The sequence below is a fragment of the Arvicola amphibius genome, chromosome 7 (genome assembly GCF_903992535.2).
Source record: "Arvicola amphibius chromosome 7, mArvAmp1.2, whole genome shotgun sequence".
Classification (NCBI taxonomy): Eukaryota; Metazoa; Chordata; class Mammalia; order Rodentia; family Cricetidae; genus Arvicola; species Arvicola amphibius.
In genome coordinates this window covers 50,289,272-50,311,094 of record NC_052053.1, presented here as the reverse complement: position 1 = coordinate 50,311,094, position 21,823 = coordinate 50,289,272, and the positions used below count along the sequence as shown (strand labels likewise).

Below are 21,823 nucleotides of genomic sequence, written 5' to 3'. Positions count from 1 at the left end.
GGTGACCCCGGCAAAGGGCTGTCCTTGATCGCCAATACCCGCACCGTGGGGCCCCGCATTACTCAGCGCCTCGCTGGGGGCGGACAGCACCCGGAGGGCAGTGTCCCCCTTCCCATCCTAGGCTCCATGGAGCCGGCTCTGCCCCCGTGGGAATTCCTGGTCGTGACAGGGGACAGCCCCCTCCCTCAGTCCCTAGAAAAGGACATAGCCCCGTGGGCATCAGGGACCAGGCACAGCCTCCCCCTTCGCACACGCACATTCTCTCTTTCTCTCTCTCTCTCTCTCTCTCTCTCTCTCTCTCTCTCTCTCTCTCTCTCTCTCTCACACACACACACACACACACACACACACATACACACACATACACCTCTGCGGCTCCCGCCGCCATCCGTGCGCAGAGCGGCGGAGGGGGAGGCGCGGGCTGCGGGGCGAGGAAGGGAAGGGGGAGGGAGGGGACGCGGCTTGTGAGCCTTTGCGGAGCAGCCGGCCCTTGGCTTCACCGCCCCCTGGGTGGGGGCTGCCTGTCAGTGTCCTCCTTCCCTGGCCTGGTAGAAGGGTTGTGATGGAGAGAGAAGGCGGCAGAGGGCAGAGATGACTAAGTCCGGGAGGCAGGATGGCGGGGAGGTGGAGGGTGGTGAGCCATTGCAGAGCCTAATCCTCCTCAGGCCTCTGATCCCACAAGGCGCTGGGAAAGCCAGGTGGCAGAGTGGGGGTGCAGCCTTAGAAACAAAGGGTCTTGAACTTAGGGGACAGGCAGGGTCGTGACCCCCCCCCCCAGACTCCCTTTGAGCAAGGGAAGGCAGAGATGGCATTTCCGGTTCTTAGAAAGAGTAGATCATTCTATGAGCTCAGGAGCAGTATGGGGAGAGGACTGCCAGACAGAGGGAGGGGACAGGAGCATTGACCTTCACCCCTCACCTGCATGGCTCCCTCTCTCATCTTTCTAGAAAATTTTGCTTTCTTGCAATGACCTTCATCTTTAAGAAGATGATTGGCATGAGAGAGAGGGAAGCAGGGGCTCCTCCTTCCAGAGGAACAGGAGCTCTGTGGGGTGACGTCTGGGTCTAAGTCAGGTTCTGTTAGAAAAGCTTGGATGAGTCACTTGCCTTTACCAAACATCTGTGTGATATGGGCAGACTGGACGACCCCTCACATGCCCCCGGAAGCCCATCGCAATCCCGCCCTGGAGGTAGGGAGAGGATCCGAGTAGCTCTATGTATTCGTGGGATGTGGGCATAGCACAGTAGAAGAGGCTGTGTCTGTCTTGTCAGCAGAGAGGAGCAGCTGTCTCTGGATCATGTGACCCCAGAGCCGCAGATAAAGGCAGGAAACCATATAGATGAGCCCCCCTTCCCAGGGGACCAGCAGTCAGGACTGTTAACGGTAGGGGACTATGGAGCCCTTGGAGCCAGTGGGATGCAAGGATGGCCAGCATTTAGTGTGCTATATCATGGTCCCATCTCTCACTCCCTGAGTGTTTGCTGGACTGCTGTGAGCTAGACTGTGCTCTGGTCAGGGGTGCAGACTGGGGAACTCCACAGAGCTCTCCCCTGCCTTGAGATAGCTCCAGTGAAGCAAACACCCCATATGGATGTCCACCCTATAGATGGACCAACTGGACTTAGACTTTACTCAAGGTCACATATTCGGGAAGGGTAATACCTACCAGACTCCACCTTGCCCCTACAGTGTCTGTGGGACTCATTGGAATGTAGTCATCTGGTTTCCCTGTCTGTAGGAAGGGGTCCCTAGAAACATACCTTGACCTCCTAATAGGGTAAAAAGCCATTCACTAAACCCATTAGAAGAGAGTCATTGAGACACTCTGAGAATCTTTTAGCCTAGGGACCTATCCATGGTGCTCCTGCCCTCTGGGAGTGCAGAAGGAGAACCCAGACCATGACAGATACACAGCCTGCTGTTTACCTGCTAAGCTTCAGGGCAAGGTCTGAACTCTGCCCTTTGTACCCCAGTGCCCTTGGCCAGGGCTCGGCTCGGGCAGAAGGATGGGAAGGAGTGTCCAGATGCAGGTGTCCGGCAGAGGAGGACTGCTCTCAGATCGGAAGAGCCAGTGGGAGGCAGTGTCGACCCCTAAAGCTAGTGAAGAGGCCAGGGTTGCAACATGAGCCGCAAAATCGAGGCCAGCCAGCCCTACAAGAGCCCTCCTGGGTTCCCGACCGCTCTACCTAGCTCTGGGTCCCCAGACCCGTGAGCATGGAAACAGCTCTCTCTCCTGGGGCTTCCAGCGCACCAACCCCCATGGAGAGGAAGTGGAGAACTCCCTGGAGGAAGCAAGCTAATCCAGGCCAGCCAGGTTCCCAGGCACCCAGAAGCACCCAGTGTCAGCTCTGCCATGGAGGCGACCCAGCAGCGGTCCAGGACCCTGCTAGGACTTGTTTGAGTCCTAGCAGCGGTCCAGGACCCTGCTAGGACTTGTTTGAGTCTGTGCTGTTTCTTTCGCTTCCCGTTTCCAGATGGGGGAGACTGAGGCCAGTTCATTCAGTCCTTAGCAGTCACTCTCGGAGGGTCCACGGTGGTCACGCTAGAGCCAGAGAAACTGAGGCAGCTGAAGGATGTGGCCGGTGTCCCAGAGGAAGAAGAGCTGCTTTCCACAGGGAGGGCTCAGAAGGTCTTAGAGGAAGGTCGCACCCAGGAGAACCAAGCAGGGCCAAGCTGCGTGAGAAGCTGGGGGAAGATTCCTGGCCCGGCAACAGCAAATGCAAAAGGAAGGAGAGAATCCGTTTGAAACACAAATAGGCACCACTAGGGCTGGCATTTGCCCAGGCAGGAACGATGCCGCGATAGGCGTAGGCATGCTGCATCTGTGAGGCCTTAGGCCACTGTCAGGAGATTGGTTTATTTTCGTTATCCATGGAGGCTCCTAAGTGGACTTGAGATGATCCTGACAGATGTGTGCCAGGGAGGAGGCAAGAGGGAGGACTTGGAGGCTCCTACAGGGATGTCGAAGAATGTGGGCTCAGATCTGTCTGGGGCCAGGTCCCACTGGTTGATAGACAGGAGCAGGAGTGGGAGGGGCCATAAGGGGATTTAAGGGTAACTTTGACACTAGTACCGTCGGGAGAGTCTGGGAGGACCAACCTCAGGGGATACTGGGGTGGCAGTGATAGGTTCAAGGCAACGAGGATTCAGTCTTGAGTGCTTTGAGCCAGAGATGCCCCAGACATCTCCTGGAGGTGTTGGGGAGCTGGGGAGAGGGCACATGGGAAGTATAAATTTGGAAGCTGTCAGTGCAGACATGGGATTTAAACCCGTGAGAAAGATGAGATCGTTCAGGGGTGGCTGTGGAGGAGTGTCTGTGACCCCCATGACTGTCTAGTATTTCCTGAACAGATGCTCCAATGTGGGACCACCTCCATGTCCCCTCTCCCAGCATTCCTCCGGGGTAGAATTGTATGCCCCCAGCCCGAGGGTGGAAGAACAGTGAGAAAGTTTCCCCCTCACATGACAGCCATCTGAGGAAAGGGGTCCCTGGCCTGGGGTGGGCAGAGAGAACAGACAAGGCCTGGGCTTACCCAGAGTGAAACTAAACAGACTGAAAAGCTGGAGAAAGAATAAGCTATTCTAGGTGTGGGGAGGACCTTCCTGTCCCCCGCCCCACCCCCAGGGTCTCCCCAGAGCACACCCCTGGCACACACAGAGCACTCTGAGCCACACTGGAACTCACAGCTGGGGCTGGTTTCAGCCAAGGGACACCTTCCCCCATCCTTGCCATCCCAGTGGCCCAGAGGAACTAAGGATGAAAGGTGACCCCGGCAGAAGGCATTTGATCCCGGCGCCTGGAGAGCAGAGTTTCTCCCGGCTTGATTGGGGTCAGAAGGTGGGAACCCTGGCTGGTCGGATAGTGAGCGTCCAGGTAGGACACTGGTGCGGGAAGCCAGGTGTGGGCACGGTGCTGTCAGGCGTGGGCAGGAGCAGAACCAGGGCCCACGTGCCATGTGTCTGGGATTGCTATTATAAATCAGGGCGAGGCTGCTAAAGGCAGTACATTCTGCCCTTGGCAAATCTAGCCTGCATGGAGACAGGTGGCCTCTCTCAGGCTGCCCCATCCCTTTCCATCCCATCCTGCACCACAAAGCCCCCAGCCCCTGCAACTGTCACACGTAAACACCCTAACTGTCATATTATCTATGGCTCCAAAAAGGACTGCTTTCTTGACAACCCCTAAAAATGAGGGCTATTTCTCCAGGACCCTGGAGACCTTTCTCCATAGGCACAGTGACGCCTGGGGTCGGAGCTCCTGTTTCCCACACCTAAGGACAGTACTGCTTATTGTCTTTGTGAAATCAATGACCAGTGGTAGGAAAAGTGGACTGTCATCCCAGGCTTTCAGAATGTCTCAGAGAAGGTGGAGCTCTTGCCTGAAGTCACTCAGCAATTGGATCAAAGATAGAGAGGAACCGACGGGTCTGCTTCTAGGCCAGACATTCCCATGTGCCTGCCCACACTTCACACCCCGCCCATTTGCACAGCCTGTCTCTGTCCTTCTCCCTCTGGGTATCTCTGTGATTCTTATGTCTTCTCAGACAGAAATCTTCCATAAACCAAGGAAGGTTTATAGAAGAGCATTCGAGGGACTTGAAATTCCTACAGGCAACAAAGAATGGCCGGTTAGGCTTAGAAGGTCCTTAAGGCAGATCCCTAAGTGGTAGATGCCCAGTACCCTGGACAGAGGCCTCAGGCCCAAACTCTCCAGTCAACACATCCAGAGTTCGATCCCCAAGCCCCACAAAACCAGTCATCAGAGCAGTGACCTCTTGCTACACTGAGTCTGCTTTGGCCACCAGCAGGGAGCTCTGTAATGCTCCCTCCTCCTGACCTCCTCTAGCTGAAGCCTTCTTTGGACCCTGTCCCGTCAAAACTGAGCCCCAGACCCCAGTTGAGCCCTGGTGGCCTCATCACTTCAGCCAGTCCCCACGGGTCCCCTGCCTAGCTGGCAACTCATGGAGGAAATGGTTGAGGTCTCTAATGTGGCTTGTCTGCTCTGCTCTTCTGCCCCCGTCTCCCTCACTGGCTCCGACCTCCAGGTCTTACCAGCCAGCCAGCCCCCTCTCTTCCCTGCCACCCTAGCTCCTTGGGCTGGCCCTGTTCCTTGTGTGGGGTGGGTCTCTGATTCCCTTGAAAGCACTGAAGAAAGAAGGTGGATGCTCCCGGCAGAAGTGGTTACAGCATCTATCTAGAGCCTGGCTATTTTACCACCTGGGCTCCTGTGCACCTGGTCTTAGAGCCAGGAGGCCAGCGCTCAGAGCGGGGGAGGGAAGCCTCCCTGGGTTTCTGCAGGGTATACAGCCAGACGAGGGCCAGCTTTTGAGCACCTCCAGTGGGCACCCTCAGTTAGGTCTTCCACAGCCAGGCTCTCAGGGCATCATCTCAAGAGCCAGGAACATCTCCATGTACGGAGTCCCATTCCGCCAATGGGGAAACTGAGGCTCTGAGTAGGACACACTTCCGAGGGGGAGGGGTGAAGCTGGAGCTTTCTCCCCATGCTGCTGTGACAGGAAATACCAACTCAGAGGTATCCGTACCAGGTGTCTTGTAGGAGCCTGAGTGGTAGTCCAGCTGAGGGTCATGTGACTTCCACCCTCTGAGCCTCAATTTCCCTTCCCCCATGAGATAGGGAAACTGATCACAGCCACCTCAGTCAGCCATAAGAGCACCTGGTCCAGATGACGGAGCCCTAAACAGCCTTCCTGCTGTGTGATGTATGCACTATAAACCCCACCCATTCTAAGTGCACAATTTAGTGATTTTTAGTGTATTTACAGAGTTCTGCAACCATCATCATAAACTAATTTTAGAACATTCCTATCACCCTAGAATGAAATCAGAACGCTGCAGATTTTCAAGGCTCCAGCAGAGTCTGGCCTGGTGCTAGCAGTGCTTACAGTGGCCGTCCCCAGGGGCTGGGACAACAGCCCCTGGTGCTAGCAATGCTTACAGTGGCCGTCCCCAGGGGCTGGGACAACAGCCACTGGTGCTAGCAATGCTTACAGTGGCCGTCCCCAGGGGCTGGGACAACAGCCACTGGTGCTAGCAGTGCTTACAGTGGCCGTCCCCAGGGGCTGGGACAACAGCCACTGGTGCTAGCAATGCTTACAGTGGCTGTCCCCAGGGGCTGAGACAACAGCCCCTGGTGCTAGCAATGCTTACAGTGGCTGTCCCCAGGGGCTGGGACAACAGTTACATTTTACTTTGTAAAACAGTTTGTATATCTCTTGAATTTTTTCAAATGGAAATTCTTTCTTTCTTCCTCTCTTTCTTTCTTTCACTTATTCTTTCTTTCCTTTTTTCAACCAGGGACAGGACTTTGCACAGCCCTGGTTATCCTGGAATTCATGATGTAGACCAGGCTGATCTTAAATACACAGAGATTCACCTGCCTCTGCCTCCCAGAGTGCTGGGATTGAAGGCGTGTGTCACCATGCCTCTCTAAAATCTATTTTTTTAAAATTCATGTGCATTGATGTTTTGCCTGCATGACGGTGTTGGGTACCCTGGAACTGGAGTTACAGAAAGTTGTGAGCTGCCATGTGAGTGCTGGGAACTGAACTCAAGTCCTCTGGAAAACCAGCCAGTGCACTTAACCACTGAGCCATCTCTCCAGTCCAAAATTTTAATTTTTTAAATTAGGTGGAAAAAAAGGAAATTGTTTCCATTTTGAAAACATAACTTCCATTGGGGTGGTGGTGGCACACGCCTTTAATCCCAGCACTCGGGAGGCAGAGGCAGGCAGATCTCTGAGTTCGAGGCCAGCCTGGTCTACAAAGTGAGTTCTAGGACAGCCAGAGCTATACAAAGAGAAATCCTGTCTTGAAAAGCCAGGACAACAACAACAAAAACATAGCATCCTAGTGTTAAAAATTAATGCAAGAGGGAAGGAACGGAGGGAGGGAGCGAGGAAAAGGAGAGGGAGAGAGAAAAGGAGGAAGCATGGATGGAAAGAAAAAAGGAAAGGAATGGAGGGGAGCTGGGAAGGACGGACATTGCTCTGTGGGGCACCACCCCATCACCAACTTGCACCATGACCTTGGGCAGCAACCTTCTTTTGGAGATTTGGTGTCCCCTGTTGTCCAATGAGCTGTAAGTGGGAACTGGGAAAGCTCCTTGTCCAACCTCAGTTTTCTCAATAGGGCATCTGAGTGTCCGCCCTTTGCCCACTAATCCTGGGCACTGGGGTATGGATGGAGGCAGGTCCCACTCAGTCCCTTCTGGGGGACCATTAACACATGAAGGGAGTCTACAGTTAGACTGCCCCGAATGTCCAAACATGAGCTCGATATTTACACACTGCAGGGTGTGGGCTGCCTCGGGTCTCCTGGGCGTCCTGGGAACAGAGAAGGTCTTGTTGCCTGTGGCAGCCTCACCTACCCCAGTGTGTTTCTTGGCCGACAAAAATCTCTGTCCATCACTCCGGGTCAGCGCTTCAAAGGCCACCTCGGAGAATGACCAGCCCTGCCTGCCACTTTCAGGAGCTGCATTTGTCCTTGAAACCCCCCTTGCTCTCCCAAGCCACCGACTGGAAACCCACCTTCCACCTCTCCCCAGCTGATCATGAGTCATAAGAGCCGTGGCTTGTCCACCCCTTAACTGCAGTAAACCCCAGGACCACCCATTGCACCCGTGGGGAGACAAACACAAGAGGAATGGCCACTCGTCTGCAGCCCCCAAGCCAAACCTGCCTGCTCTTGGAGCCCAAGAAACAGGACAGAGCTGTCACCCGTCAGACCAGACACGCTACTTCTTGTCGTCATTTGCACCCAAGCAGGGTCTGGAAGTCAGGGCACTCTAACCCCAAGCCTCAGATTCTGGAGCAGGAGTAAGGGAGTCACTTTGGCTCATTGGTGTGGTGTTTCTAGACTCTCCGGGGAGGAGATGACACTGCCAATTTAGTTAGGAAGTAGGTGGTGCTGGAGGTCTTGAGAGGCGTCTGTTTGGTCCCTTCTGTGCTTCAGGTTTGAAGGTGTCTCTGCAGATGGCAAGGCAAGGGCTCCCTGTGAAATCACCATCTGCTCGAAATGAGTGGGAGGGCTGGCAGGCCACCAGGTGCCCTCCCATGCTGGGCTCCACACTGGCCTCTGGGGCTACGGGCCCGCATGCTTTCCTGAAACACCTGCTCTGTTGTCCCTAGGTGCAAGGTGCAAGGGTGGTGGCTCTGATGGGGAGGTCAAGTCAAAGATGCTAGCCCTGACCCTTTGCAGAGAGCTGTAGAGACAATGTTTCCAGCAGCGGAAAGAGATGATCCTTCTAGTGTCCCTGGAGCACCTGCTATGTGTCAAGTTCTGTGTCTGCACATGTGGACCCACTAGTCCTGCTTGCTGTCTGTCCAGATGTGAGGCATCTGGGTGCTGTTCTCTTTCAGCCACTCTCCATTACTGTGGATCTTCACACACCCTTGCCCTTTCTGGGCTTCGGTCCCATCTTCAGGACAGTGACGGGTGACCAGAGTGTTCTCTTTTCCCGTTTTCATCTTATCTTTTGTGGTGTCATGGTCAGGATTTGGTACCCAGAGGAGGTGAGACAGAATTCTTGCTGGAATTTGGGGGTCCTCCTAGAGGAGGCTAAAAATGAAGGACCATTCTTGGTAGCCCCCGTGGTCTCCACATTCTGGGCATGGGCTCAGTCTTTTTTTTAAAATATTTATTTATTTATTTATTCATTTATTCATTTATTTATATGTATACAATATTCTTTCTGTGTGTATGCCTGAAGGCCAGAAGAGAGCACCAGACCTCATTATAGATGGTTGTGAGCCACCATGTGGTTGCTAGGAATTGAACTCAGGACCTTTGGAAGAGCAAGCAATGCTCTTAACCGCTGAGCCGTCTCTCCAGCCCCTGAGGGCTCAGTCTTTTTGGGGAGAGGCCCCACAAACCCTTTAGCAACAGTGTGACATTCCACCACAGCTGAGCACCTTACAGATTTGGAGTGAAGGAGTGAGTCCAAGGGGAAAGCAGGGGTGGGATTTGAACCCAGGGCTTCTGCCTGGCACTGTCTCTTAGCCACTAAAATAGCAGACTACGGTGAAAGAACATGACAGCCACACAGGGTCTGGTTGATCTGTGGAGATCAGAATCCAGCGCATTGAAGAACCAGCATTACACACACACACACACACACTATTTTTCTTTTTTTTTCTTTTGGTTTTTTGAGACAAGGTTTCTCTGTAGCTTTGGAGCCAGTCCTGGAAACTAACTCTTGTAGAGCAGGCTGGCCTCGAACTCACAGAGATCTGCCTGCCTCTGCTTCCCGAGTGCTGGGATTAAAGGTGTGCACCACCACCGCCTGGCTCACACACTATTTTTCAAGGCAGGGTTTCTCTGTGTAGACCAGGCTGGCCTCAAAATCAGAGACCCACCTGCCTCTGCCTCCCACATGCTGGGATTAAAGGTGTGTGCCACCATTGCCTGTGGATTCTAACACAGACTGAGTGGGCTTCACATAGGGAGCCTGGCCCTCTGAGAGCTTGATCTTGACCTCCGTGGCTTATAGGCTTCCGCTCTGAGGTGGCAGTGATTTGGGTCAGACTAAGCAGCCATCAGGAGGGCCTTGGGATTCCCGGTCTACGTGGATCTCCAGAGCCTTCCACCCTCAGGCGTTCAGGGCTGTGTGGGCACATCCGCTCACGGAGAGGCCTCTCAGGAATAACTCTAGGGAAGGTCCACATCTCTGAGTGGGGAGGGCTCTCTGTGGGGAGTCCTACCCTTTCCAACCCTCCTGTAGTTACCACAGCAACTGTTGTTGCCATGGTTTTTCTTGGCAAGCAACTGGTGAGGAAGAGGGTGGACTGGAGGTTCCTACACCCACCAAAGCCACTGCAAAAACAAATGTGCGACCTCCACAATCCTGGGGACCCCCATACAGACGGGTGACCTCCCCCCAGGCATCACTGAGTGAAGGCTGGAGATGAGGCAGGAAGTGCCCTAGGCAGGGACTCCTGCTCTCCCTGGCCTGCCTGGCCATCTCTGTCCTACTGCAGGCGCAATGCACAATCTGTTTACTTGCCTCCGCTGCGCTTGAGCACTTGGGGTGGGGAGCTGGTGACTCATCTCTCATCCTCACGGCCCAGCACAGGGCCTGGTACAAATCAGAGTCGATTCAATTATATAAAAAGCTAAGTCTGGCTCCTTGGGCTTAGGGAATGGCACAGAGGGATGCAGATGTTTCCAGCCTCTGGGGTCCAACAGACACTTGGGTTTGAGTGCAAATCCTGGGGCTGGAGGGTATAGCCCAATAATAGAGTTCTTGCTTAGCACATATACAGATCTGATTTTGAAGTCCGGCATTGAAAAACAAAGAAACAACAATAAAACCCAAACTACTACAAAATCCAAATGAATATAGCAAAACTCATGTGAAATACAGTCTGCTGTGTGACCCTGAGTGAGTCACATCCCCTCTCTGAGCCTCAGTTGCTTTATATAGAAAATGAGACTCTGGCCGGGCGGTGGTGGCGCACGCCTTTAATCCCAGCACTCGGGAGGCAGAGGCAGGTGGATCTCTGAGTTCGAGGCCAGCCTGGTCTACAAGAGCTAGTTCCAGGACAGGCTCTAGAAACTACAGGGAAACCCTGTCTCGAAAAAAAAAAAAAAAAAAAAGAAAAGAAAATGAGACTCTGTGAGAGTCTTGTTTGGTGACTCAGGGATTCTCCTGGAACTAGCTCTTGTAGACCAGGCTGGTCTCGAACTCACAGAGATCCGCCTGCCTCTGCCTCCCAAGTGCTGGAATTAAAGGCGTGCGCCACCACCGCCCGGCCTCGGGGATTCTCTTAGAATGCATTGAGCACCTCAGGAGTACTGAGCTTTGGACTGGGCCTAGTGTACGGTGGAGGATGGGAAGTACCAGCCCTGTCCTCCTGCAGATTAGCATGGCGAGAAGGAAACACATTTGTCTGGTACCCGGAAAGGATTAATGCATGCCAAGTTTCCCCTTCCTTCCCCAGACCACTGATTTCCAGCAGCCTCGCCTTTTCTAGAGGTGGCAGAGGAGAGGGCCCCAGGAGGGGGGCTTGAACCTGAGGCTTCTAGGCCCATCTGTTCTTCCTGACTCTTTGCCCCTGGGGTGCAGGAAACAGGAGCCTGAGTCGGGTCTGGGCTGAGACTGAGTATCTGGTCCTCTCTTAGGCTCCTGGGTCTCTTCCGGGGATGAACGGTGGATGGGTACGACCCCCCCAGGCCCTGGTCTGCTTCCCATTTCCTGGGTTCTGGGGGTTCCATTGCTACTAGTTCTGACAGCCTGGTTCCTGGAAAGAGCTCTACCTTCCAGCCAACCCATGGAAGAGTCATGGGTGGCAGAATCGAGAAGAGCTGACAGACAGAGTCAGCCAAAAGGACAGCTGAAGTTGGCATCAGCAGGAGCAGATGTTGGGTATAGACTGTCAGGTCTTGGGATACGAATAGCACTTTGGGGCCCCTCTGTGTGGTCCTTCAAAGGGGCTGAGTCCATGGGGCCTGGAAACCAAGAGCTCTCCCAGAGCTGAGCCCAGGGTCCCCTGTGCTATATCCTGCAACTGGAACGTCTTTAACGTGGGGACAGTGGCTGCGTCCTCCTCTCAGGGCACTTTCTGGCGCTCATGCGCTCCGCCCACAAAGCAGCTGGCATGCAGTAGGCAACCAAGAAGCCCGAGTTCTGTTCCTGCCTCCTCCAGGCTGCATCTGCCTTGTCTCAGCTCTAGACAGATGGGGCCTGGGGAGAGGAACCGAGCCTGTCTGTCCCAGGGGACAGGGAGGAAGGTGGTTCTGCTCTGATTTCGCTGAGATCCAACTGGTCTCTGGGCTACCCTGTGCTTCATTTTTTTTTTTTTTCTGAGCAGAATAACAGCGGCTAGAATGGTGACTGGGACTTTCTATTGATTCAACATGGTATATATTTGAGGGACATCTGGGGAGTTGCTGACCTAGCCTCATGGCAACCTGAAGCAATGACTTGGGGGAGCCCACTCCCTTAGTGACTTAATGCTGTAGTAAGATGTTGTGGGCCGGCCCTGTGAGGGGGATTTGTGTCTCCTAATAGCAGGGCAGGTATTCTCTGAGGAAAGGTAGCTAGCTGCTCTCTGATCTTGACCCTCTTCTAACCCCCAACTCATTGCAGGGACTTCTTGCCCCGAGGATCTGGCATCGTCACACGACGTCCCCTGGTTCTGCAGCTGGTTAATTCTACCACAGGTGGGTGTTCTCCATCAGAAGCCAGGCGCGGCCCCTCCCTAAGGTGAAGTTCAGCCTAGCTACTGAAGCTGTGTGTGGAGTTACTTTAGCTCCGGCCACCCTTCCCTCCTTAGGCCTGGATTCCAAGCTAGTCAGTGGGTATAAAACTGTAAAACGGGGGCTTGGAGAGATGGCTCAGTGGTTAAGAGTACTGGCTGCCCTTCCAGAGGACCCAGGTTCAATTCCCAGCACCCACATGGCAGCTCACAACTGTCTGTAATTAGTTTCACGGGACCCAAAACCCTCATGCAGACACGAATGTGGACAAAATACCAATGCACATAAAATAAAATTAAATAAAGTCTTAAACACACACACACACACACACGCTGTAAAATGAAGACTAGGACCGCTGCGTTTTGAGATCAAGGGTAGATTAAGGTAGAACGACGCCTCCCAGGTGGGCTTCCCAGGTCTGATGCCTCCTACCCTTCTGCCGGTTTCTGGAGCAGAATATGCCGAGTTCCTGCACTGCAAGGGGAAGAAATTCACCGACTTCGAGGAGGTGCGCCTGGAGATCGAGGCCGAGACTGACCGGGTCACGGGCACCAACAAAGGCATTTCGCCGGTTCCCATCAACCTGCGGGTCTACTCACCCCACGGTGAGGAGACCTGGCCCCGCCTCCTCCTTCTGGCTTCTTTGTCTCCTAGCCACGCCCCTTAGGTCAAGTCCTTGGGCCCCTCAGTTCTCATACTTGTTGCTCGGGAGATTCTGAGTCCACTTACCTCAAACCCCACCTGACTAACCCCTCCCACTCTGGCCGTGCCCACCACTAGATGCTCTTGAAGCCGGACCCTATTATTTAACTCCGCCCACCTGACCACGCCCCCACCGTGGGCCTGCCCTTTTTGCCTCTCTGTCCAGTGCTGAACCTGACTCTAGTGGACCTGCCTGGAATGACCAAGGTTCCGGTGGGGGACCAACCTCCCGACATCGAGTTTCAGATCCGGGACATGCTTATGCAGTTCGTCACTAAGGAGAACTGCCTTATCCTGGCTGTGTCCCCTGCCAACTCGGACCTGGCCAACTCGGATGCCCTCAAGATCGCCAAGGAGGTGGACCCCCAGGGTAAGTTCCTATCTGGCGGCTGATACACAATGCCAGCTGATGGCTCGGCAGTAGTCTAGTTTTGGTTTGGAAGTATCTTTGAAGGGTCTAAGTAGAATAGTTGGGATCATCTAACCTTTAGACTCATTTCAGCTGGCTGTAGTATAGGCTCCCCTCCGGCAGAAGACCCAGTTTGAAGGCAGCCTAGGTTACATGAGATGCAGTCTCAAAAAGCTAAAAGCTATTAAAAAGGGAAAAAAGCCTTCAAGGTGGCTCCCTGGGAAAAGGTGCTTGCTGCCAATGATAATCCAAGTTTGATCCTGGGAATCCATGTGGAGGAAGGAGATAACTGACCCCTGCAAGTTGTCTCCTGACATCCACATGTTCGTGGTAGCATGGGTGCACTCACATACATAAATACATAAATAAATAAAAGCCTTGTCTACAGAGTGAGTTCCAGGACAGCCAGGGCTACACAGAGAAATCCTGTCTGGGAAAAAAACAAAATAGTAATAAATAAAAAATAAAGCATGATTTTGGCACTCAGTGTGGCACTGCACAATCAGGATCCCATCCCAGGTGGAGGCAGAAAGATCATGAGTATGAGGCCAGGCCAGACTATGTAGATCAGTTTTTTGTTTGTTTTTGAGACAGGGTTTCTTTGTGTAGCTGTGGCTGTCCTGTAGATCATGCTGGCCTTGAATTCACAGAGATCCACTTGCCTCTACCACCCAAATGCTGGGATTAAAGACGTGTGCCACCACCACCAGCTACATCAAATAAAAAATAAGTAAAAAAATTATTTTATTAGTATTTTTGCTGGCAGTGCCCTCAGAGGCCAGAAGAGGGCATCAGATCCCCTGGAATAGATAGTGTGAACTGCCATGTGAGTGCTTAGAACTGAATTGGGAACCACTGAAAGATCAGTCAGAGATCTTAACCACTGAGCCACCTCTCCAGTCCCTACAGATGTCAAGTTTGAAGCCAGCTTGAGGTTCATAGCCAGATCCTCTCTAAAAGAAATGTCATGGGTGGGTGCTGGAGAGATGGTTCAGCGGTTGGGAGCGCTAGCTGCTCTTCCAGGGGACCCAGGTTCAATTCCCGGCAACCACATGGCAGCTCACAACTGTCTGTAACTTTAGTTCCGGGGATCCGACACCCTCACACAGACATGCATTCAGATGAGACACCAATGCGCATAAAATAAAATTTTAAAAATGGCATCAACCTGGAGCTAGAGAGATGGCTCAGTGGGTAAGAGCACTGGCTGCTCTTTCAGAGGACCAAGGTTAAATTCCACTCACCCACATGATTGCTCACAACCATCTGTAATTCCAGTTCCAAAGAATATGACACCCTCTTCTGGCCTCTGCAGGCAGCAGGTGCACACGTGGTACACACGTATGTGTAGGCAAAACTCACATACACACAAAATGAAACTAAAAATAATTTCTTAAAAGAGAAATGGTATCAGCAGAAAAATCATTTTGTCCCCTTTGGATCATGAAAGAGGGGCGGCTGAGTGGGCAAGGGAGTGGACAGAGGATGAGATCATAGTGTGGACGTTTGGGAATGCACAGAATCTGGAGGGGGGGGCAGGAGCAGGCGTGACAGCCCTCTTGTGGTCACTCTCCAGGTCAGCGCACCATTGGGGTCATCACCAAGCTGGACCTGATGGACGAGGGCACCGATGCTCGGGATGTGCTGGAGAACAAGCTGCTCCCTCTGCGCAGAGGTAAGCAGACACTGCCCGCCTTCCCTCCTTGACCTTCCCAGGAGGTTGTCTGCCCCTGACCTTCGCTCTGTCCCACAGGCTACATCGGCGTGGTGAACCGCAGCCAGAAGGACATAGACGGCAAGAAGGACATCACAGCCGCCTTGGCTGCCGAGCGCAAATTCTTTCTTTCTCACCCATCCTACCGCCACTTGGCTGACCGCATGGGCACGCCCTATCTGCAGAAGGTCCTCAACCAGGTAGGGGGGCAGACCTGGCCAGGACCTCAAGTGCATCTTTCCTTGTTTGTGTGTGTGCTTAAGTTTTATTTTATTGTATTTTATACATGTGGGTGTTTTGTCGGTGTACCAAGTGCTTGTCTTGTGCCCAGGGAAGTCAGAAGAGGGCATCAGATCCCCTGGAACTGGAGTCACAGATGTGACCTGTCATGTGGATGCTAGGAACCACACCTGGGTCCTGTAGAAGAGCAGTTAATGCTTTTGACGACTGAGCTGTCTCATCAGCCTGGTCTTCTCAGTACATTTTAAGGGTGACCAATGGAGATAGCATTCACCAATGCAAAGTAAACTGAGACCCAGAGAAAGGAGCCACTTGTCTCAGTCCCACGGGGCATTAGTGACAAGAATTCTGCTGACTTGCTGACTTTTCCTGTCTTGGACCTGGAAGGGGAGCTCTGGGACTCCCGGCATATATATAAGACCAGGATTTTGTGTCGATGGTGGCACAGACTAATGAAGACCAGAACGTATTCAGCTGGACATCTTGGTGCTCTTGGCATGATCCAAAGAGGCTGACCTAAGAGCTGAAGAGATGGCTCAGGGGTTAAGAGCACTGGCTTCTCTTCCAGAGGTCCAGAGTTCAGTTAGCAGCAACCACATGGTGGCTCACAGCCATCTGATGCCCTCTTCTGGCCTGCAGGTGTACATGCAGAGAATGCATACATAAAATATAAATAAATAATTTCTTTTAAAAGAATCAATTTTTAAAAATAGAAAAAAGCATCAATTAAAAAAAAGAGGTTGACCCAGAAACCACGAACATTCCAGAAGCTTCCCTAGTTTACTTCCCCTTCTGGAGTGTGTAGGGGCTGTTGAGACTGCCATAGATTTGGCTCCAAGTCTCAGCTTTGCCCGTTACTCACCCACTGGGATACTCGAACTCTTTGGTGTTCCACTGCTACCTCTAAAAAGAGGATGGTGGTGACCAGACCCTGCCCCATAGTGTCACCACGATGGCTCAGGGAGGCAGGGTACAGGGGAACCTAGCAGACTCAAGTGCCTGAACTTGAATTACCTGTGGGTAACAGGAACCCAGAGTATGTACGGGTTCTTGCCTTCAGCTTTCCCTGCCTAAATGCATTTGGGGTCTTGAATCTAAAAACATTCAGTTACTCCAAGTTAGGTAGCTTCAAGTATATCTGTGCAGATTCCTGGCTTCTGTTAGAAATTGAGCCATGGCATGTTAATTCCAACGGCTCATCTCTGTGAGCACCTGTGGAGCGCCAGGCCTACCCTCTGCAGCAGCGGTCCTCAACCTGTGGGTCGTGACCCCCTCATGGTGGTTACATCAGATATCCTGCATATCAAATATTTACATTCTGATTGACAACAGTGACAAAATTATAGTTAAGTAGCAACGAAAATGATTTTATGGTTGGGGTCACCACAACATGAGGAACTGTATGAAAGGGTCACAGCATTAGGAAGCCGAGAACCACCACTCCACAGCTTCCGACCTGGTCTTCCACAGTGATGTCCACACAGCTTCCTAGCGTCACTTCCCTGCCTGGGCCTGTGGGCATCTAGGGCTGTGACCTTGGTTTTAATCTTTTCTTTACCCACCCACCACACCCAGCAACTGACCAACCACATCCGGGACACACTGCCAGGGCTTCGGAACAAACTGCAGAGCCAGCTGCTGTCCATTGAGAAGGAGGTGGACGAGTATAAGAACTTCCGACCGGACGACCCAGCGCGCAAGACCAAGGCCTTGCTGCAGTAAGTCCCAAGTCTCCAGGGCTGAACCGCTCCAGCCCCTCCCACCCTCCAGGGCCTCCTCAGGCCACGCCCCTCTCCCACACAGGATGGTCCAGCAGTTTGCAGTTGACTTCGAGAAGCGCATCGAAGGTTCTGGAGACCAGATTGACACTTATGAACTGTCCGGTGGAGCCCGCATTAACCGGATCTTCCATGAACGCTTTCCTTTTGAGCTGGTTAAGGTAGGGCACTGTAGTCCCAGGCAGGAGGGTGGGCCTGTCTCTACCTCCTGTGGCAGGGCTGGCCCTGACCAGTCTTCCGTCTGTCCACCGTAGATGGAGTTTGATGAGAAGGAACTCCGAAGAGAGATCAGCTATGCCATCAAGAACATTCATGGCATCAGGCATGTACTGGGACCAGGGTGGGGTCTGCACCCTGTTAGGCAGGGGCACTGGGCTTAAAGGAGCCTCCCTCAGGTCTTCAATCCCTTAACCCCAACTTTCTGGCTCCCAGATCAACAGGTTCCAGCTAAAAGAGGTGGCTGGGAGGACTGGGCTACCTACAGCCTACAGCCCACTGGCCTCCTTGGCTGTCTGTCCCTGGGAGTATGGCCTGGAGGTCACTGGGTAGGGCTTGGGGTATAGCACTCAGATAGTGTTCTAAATCCTTTCGTGAGGGTAGTTTTCACCATGCCAGATGTTCCCAGTCTCCTGTTAGCCTAGGTTTACCCATTCTACCTACCCTTCTAAGCCACCCTTTGGTGCCAAAAGAGGGTGGAGATAGACTGGCCCTTAGGTACTCTCAGGGACTCAGATCCTGAATGGTGCCATGCCCATGGGACACCTCAGGGAATGAGACAGAAGTAGCCTGTGTTCCTGTACGCCTCATGCTGTGTCTCAGCGTAACATCTACGTTTCGATAGCTGCATTTGACCAAAGCAGGAGACCTCATCTCCTAGTCGTAATAAGAAGAGCTCAGTTCTCAGAATGGCTCTTAAGGGGCCTCAGTTTAGTAATTTCCAAACAGTCTGGGGCTGTAGAACCTTTTACAGAAACACTTAAGATGAAGCCAAATGGCTGCAGAAGAGACTCAAACATAGCTGTCTGGCCCAAGGACCACTCTGAGATGGAAAACCTCTCATTAGAACTTCCCTCCAACCCACTGACTAGATGGAGACACTGAGGCTCAGAGGGGGTAGTGGGCAGACTCCTCCCACAGGCACAGCTAGGGGCTGGAGAGGGACCCTGGCCTGGCACTCCTGGCCAGTGCCAGCCTGTGACACTGTGCCCTTCTCCTGCTCCGGGCGTTCAGAACGGGGCTGTTTACCCCAGACATGGCCTTTGAAACCATTGTGAAAAAGCAGGTGAAGAAGATTCGAGAACCGTGTCTCAAGTGTGTGGACATGGTTATCTCAGAACTAATCAGCACGGTTAGACAGTGCACCAAGAAGGTAACAGGCAGCCCTTGGCCAGCCCCCGTCAGCCCTGCCTCTGTCCCTTCCCGCACTGCTCAGCCAGGCTCTCCTTCCCCAATCTCCACCGCCTCCTCGGTAGCATGCACAGGCCTCAGCGGGGTGGGGAACCTGGACAGGGGAGCCCTCTGAGGGAACCTCGCCCACACCCTGATCCCCAGACCTGGGGAATCAAAGAATTGGACACTAAGAGCTCTCCCCTGGCCCAGAGAGAATGGTGTTTGAGGAAACCCTGGGCCTCTGCCTTGCCTGTAGAAGTGGGGTAACCTTCCAAAGCTCTAAGAGGGTCTTGGGGAAGCCACAGCCTGGGGACATGTCGGGGACAGGTTCTTCCGGGGTGCTTTGCGGGAACCTGGGCAGCCAGAGTAGTGCAGAGGGCCAGGCCTGGCAGGTACCACATCTCGTTACTGTCCTTCATCCCCTCCATCCTTCCACTCTCCTTTAGGGACTGTCACTCAGGACCTCATCCCCTTCCTTCCACATTCAACTTTCCAGGGACAGGGCTGTCTCCTGCCAGGCTGCCAGCCTCACAGAACTGCCCAGGAAGGCAGGGCTTGGAGGACGGTGCTCTTTTCTCACAGCAGGGAAACTGAGGCTCAGGACATGGAGTAACTTACCCAGGGCCTTATCCGCTAAGAAGCTGCTACTGGGAACCGAGGCTGCAGACACTAAGTCCAACGCGCATCAATCCCACCCCTGCTCCTCCACTGCTGCCTTGGCCTCTCTCCACCACCTCCCTCCTCTCACTGTCTTTCCTCTTCTCACACTTTCTGTCTTTCCAGAGACCCCACACACCTGTTAGGAGTGAGAGGGATGCCCCTTGAGGAAGGAGGAGCAGGGGTAGGCAGGGAGGGTCAGGTTGGGGCACCACAGCCTGGGCAGTAACACACAGCACAGCCTAGCAGAGGTAGCCAATGGGGCTGGGCTTTGGAGTTAGGCTGAAGCAATCCAGGGACACCCCAAAGCCTAGATTCGAACAGGATGTGTGTCTTGGTCCTGGTCCGGGTCAGGTCCTTAGGAGGACACAAGGGTGTAGACTAAATTGGTACCAGAGAAGGACAGGCAGGCTTGGTGCTGTTGGGGAGTGTGCTTTCTAGGGGGCATCCCTGGGGAGAGGAACTGAACTGGGGAAGGCGCTCTCAGAACAGGGATTTGGTCCCTGACACCTCTGGCCATGACCCCAGAGCCCTGAGGGAGGGGATGCTTGGCAGCACCTGGCAGGTGCAACCCGGGAGAGGTGGGGGGCTGGGTCCCACGCTCATGTTGTCTTCTGTTCTCTCTCTTTCTCTTTGTTGGTGTCTCTCTCTTTTCCCCCATGCCTGTGCCATCCTCACCCACCCTTGGCTTTCACTCCCATCCTCCTCCCCTCTGCCCATCCGGCTGCTTCCCTCCCTGTCCCCCCACTTCTCCTCCTCCTCCTCGGGTGCAGGACGGGCCTCTTCACACCTGACCTCGCTTTTGAAGCCACAGTGAAAAAGCAGGTGCAGAAGCTTAAAGAGCCCAGTATCAAGTGTGTGGACATGGTAGTCAGTGAGCTCACGTCCACCATCAGAAAGTGTAGCGAAAAGGTACTGCGGCCGCCTGGGAGGGGCTGGGCCCGGCCGTCACCCCTTTCCCGGGGGCTGTGGTTTTCCATGGGCAGAACCATCTGCCTAGCAGATGTGGTGGCCTCTTGGCTTCCCACTGGGACCCAGGCACTCACTCAGGCCAGGCAATCGCTGGCCTGAGACTTCCTGCCATCTTATAACCCCGGTTCTACTTCCACTGAGCCTTGTCCCTGCCGGAAGGGCTCTATCCCACCCCACACCTCTCCTTTCCATCGGTAGGATGGTTGTACCGCAGTGGTGCCAGGGTGGAGGCTGTGTGTCACGCAGCTGCTCTGTGCTTCAGTGGGCTGAGTGCTGGGCCTTACCGTCTGGTTTAGTTCCCTCAACAGCTCTAAGAAGTGTGTAGCATCATTATCCTCGCTTTACAGGTGACCAGACAGGTCTCAGGAAAAGCAGAAGGGGACTTAGACTCAGGAAGAGAGCCCAGAGTCAGGGCCTCTGGGGATCAGAGAGCCGTCTCAGGACCTCAAAACCAATTTGTGCCAGCACACACTGGATTGCTCAGTGACAGGCTGTGTGAGTCAGGCCTGGGAGCCTCTTCTGAGTTGTCTATGACCTTTAGACACCTTTTTAAAAAATTTTTGAATATTTATATTTTAATTGCTGTTTTTTAATTTTACATACCGGTTCCAGTTCTCTTTCCCTCCCCTCATCCCGCTCCCCCACCTTCCCCTCACCCCCCCATTCTCTCCTCCGAGAGGGTGTGGTCTCCCATGGGGAATCAGGGAAGTCTGTTCCCGGATGCCTTTTTCTTATCTGTCCACTTTGGGCCATTTTGAGGGTTTTTAGCCAGGTTGTCCGAAGTAGTGCTTGCTTTCAGTTCCCATTGGCAGCGGGAGCTTTGCCAGAATTCCCATGCTGTCCCAGCCCCCAGCAGTGAGCTGAACCAGGCTCAAGAGTGAGTCGAACCTTGCATGGATCTGAAATATCCCTTGAGCTGAGGTACATGTGTGATACACACATCTGCCGTAACTCTGAGTTTCTAGTAAGTGTCCCCCAGGTCTTTTTTCTGGGCCCTGTTCTGTGGAGTCCCTGTGTCCCCAGGTCCTCTGTCTGTTGGGCTCAATCTATGGCAGAAAGGTTACCAGGTAGATGTAAGTTCTGTGTATCTAGACTCCTCCTGAAAGACACCTTGCGTGCTCCCCCCCAGCCTCCTCCCGACAGGCCCTTAGTGTGCTCCCCCCAGCCTCCTCCCAACAGGCCCTTAGTGTGCTCCCCCAGCCTCCTCCCGACAGGCCCTTAGCGTGCTCCCCCAGCCTCCTCCCGACAGGCCCTTAGCGTGCTCCCCCAGCCTCCTCCCGACAGGCCCTTAGTGTGCTCCCCCAGCCTCCTCCCGACAGGCCCTTAGCGTGCTCCATGTTTACATTAGTTGCTGTTCTCTGCTCTCCTCCCCTCCTCTCCATCCTTCCCTTCTTCCCACCTCTCCCCCCACCCTTTTTTTTTTTTTTGAGACAACCTCACTCTCTCTCTGGCCCAGGCTGACCTGGAATCCACTATATAGCCCAGGCTGACCTAGATTTCATGGCAGTCCTCCTGTCTTGGCCTCCTGAGTGCCAGGAATAAAGGCATGAGCCACCATACCCACTTAAAACCTTCCGTATTTCTGAACTGACCAGATGGTTCAGTGCGCAAAGTACTCACTGTGCGCATGTGCCCGTACACACATCATGCACACACATTAATACAGTAAAATAACTAATTTCTCAAACTTTCCTATTTCTACAACATAATTGGCTTGTTTATTTTAGCCATGCTGACCCTGGATCCA

At 53.4% G+C, this 21,823-nt stretch overlaps 1 protein-coding gene across 16 annotated transcripts in view; it reads left to right on the top strand.

Annotated features, from left to right (window-relative positions):
• Dnm1 (dynamin 1) overlaps window positions 1-21,823 on the top strand; it is a 51,328-nt gene that overhangs the window by 485 nt on the left and 29,020 nt on the right. For 11 of the 16 annotated variants that reach the window (XR_005286259.1, XR_005286258.1, XM_038337559.1 and 8 more), the window contains exons 2-10: window positions 12,106-12,179; window positions 12,671-12,820; window positions 13,084-13,287; window positions 14,903-15,001; window positions 15,080-15,240; window positions 16,856-16,998; window positions 17,084-17,219; window positions 17,313-17,380; window positions 18,289-18,427. Coding sequence is in view for 14 of the 16 variants with exons in the window: in XM_038337559.1 (XP_038193487.1) it covers window positions 12,106-12,179; window positions 12,671-12,820; window positions 13,084-13,287; window positions 14,903-15,001; window positions 15,080-15,240; window positions 16,856-16,998; window positions 17,084-17,219; window positions 17,313-17,380; window positions 18,289-18,427 (1,174 nt within the window). In the remaining 2 variants the exon portion in view is untranslated. Of the gene's footprint in view, window positions 1-12,105; window positions 12,180-12,670; window positions 12,821-13,083; window positions 13,288-14,902; window positions 15,002-15,079; window positions 15,241-16,855; window positions 16,999-17,083; window positions 17,220-17,312; window positions 17,381-18,288; window positions 18,428-19,877; window positions 20,017-21,823 lie in introns of all 16 variants that reach the window. The other 5 variants (XM_038337561.1, XM_038337558.1, XM_038337572.2 and 2 more) reach the window with 1 other exon arrangement.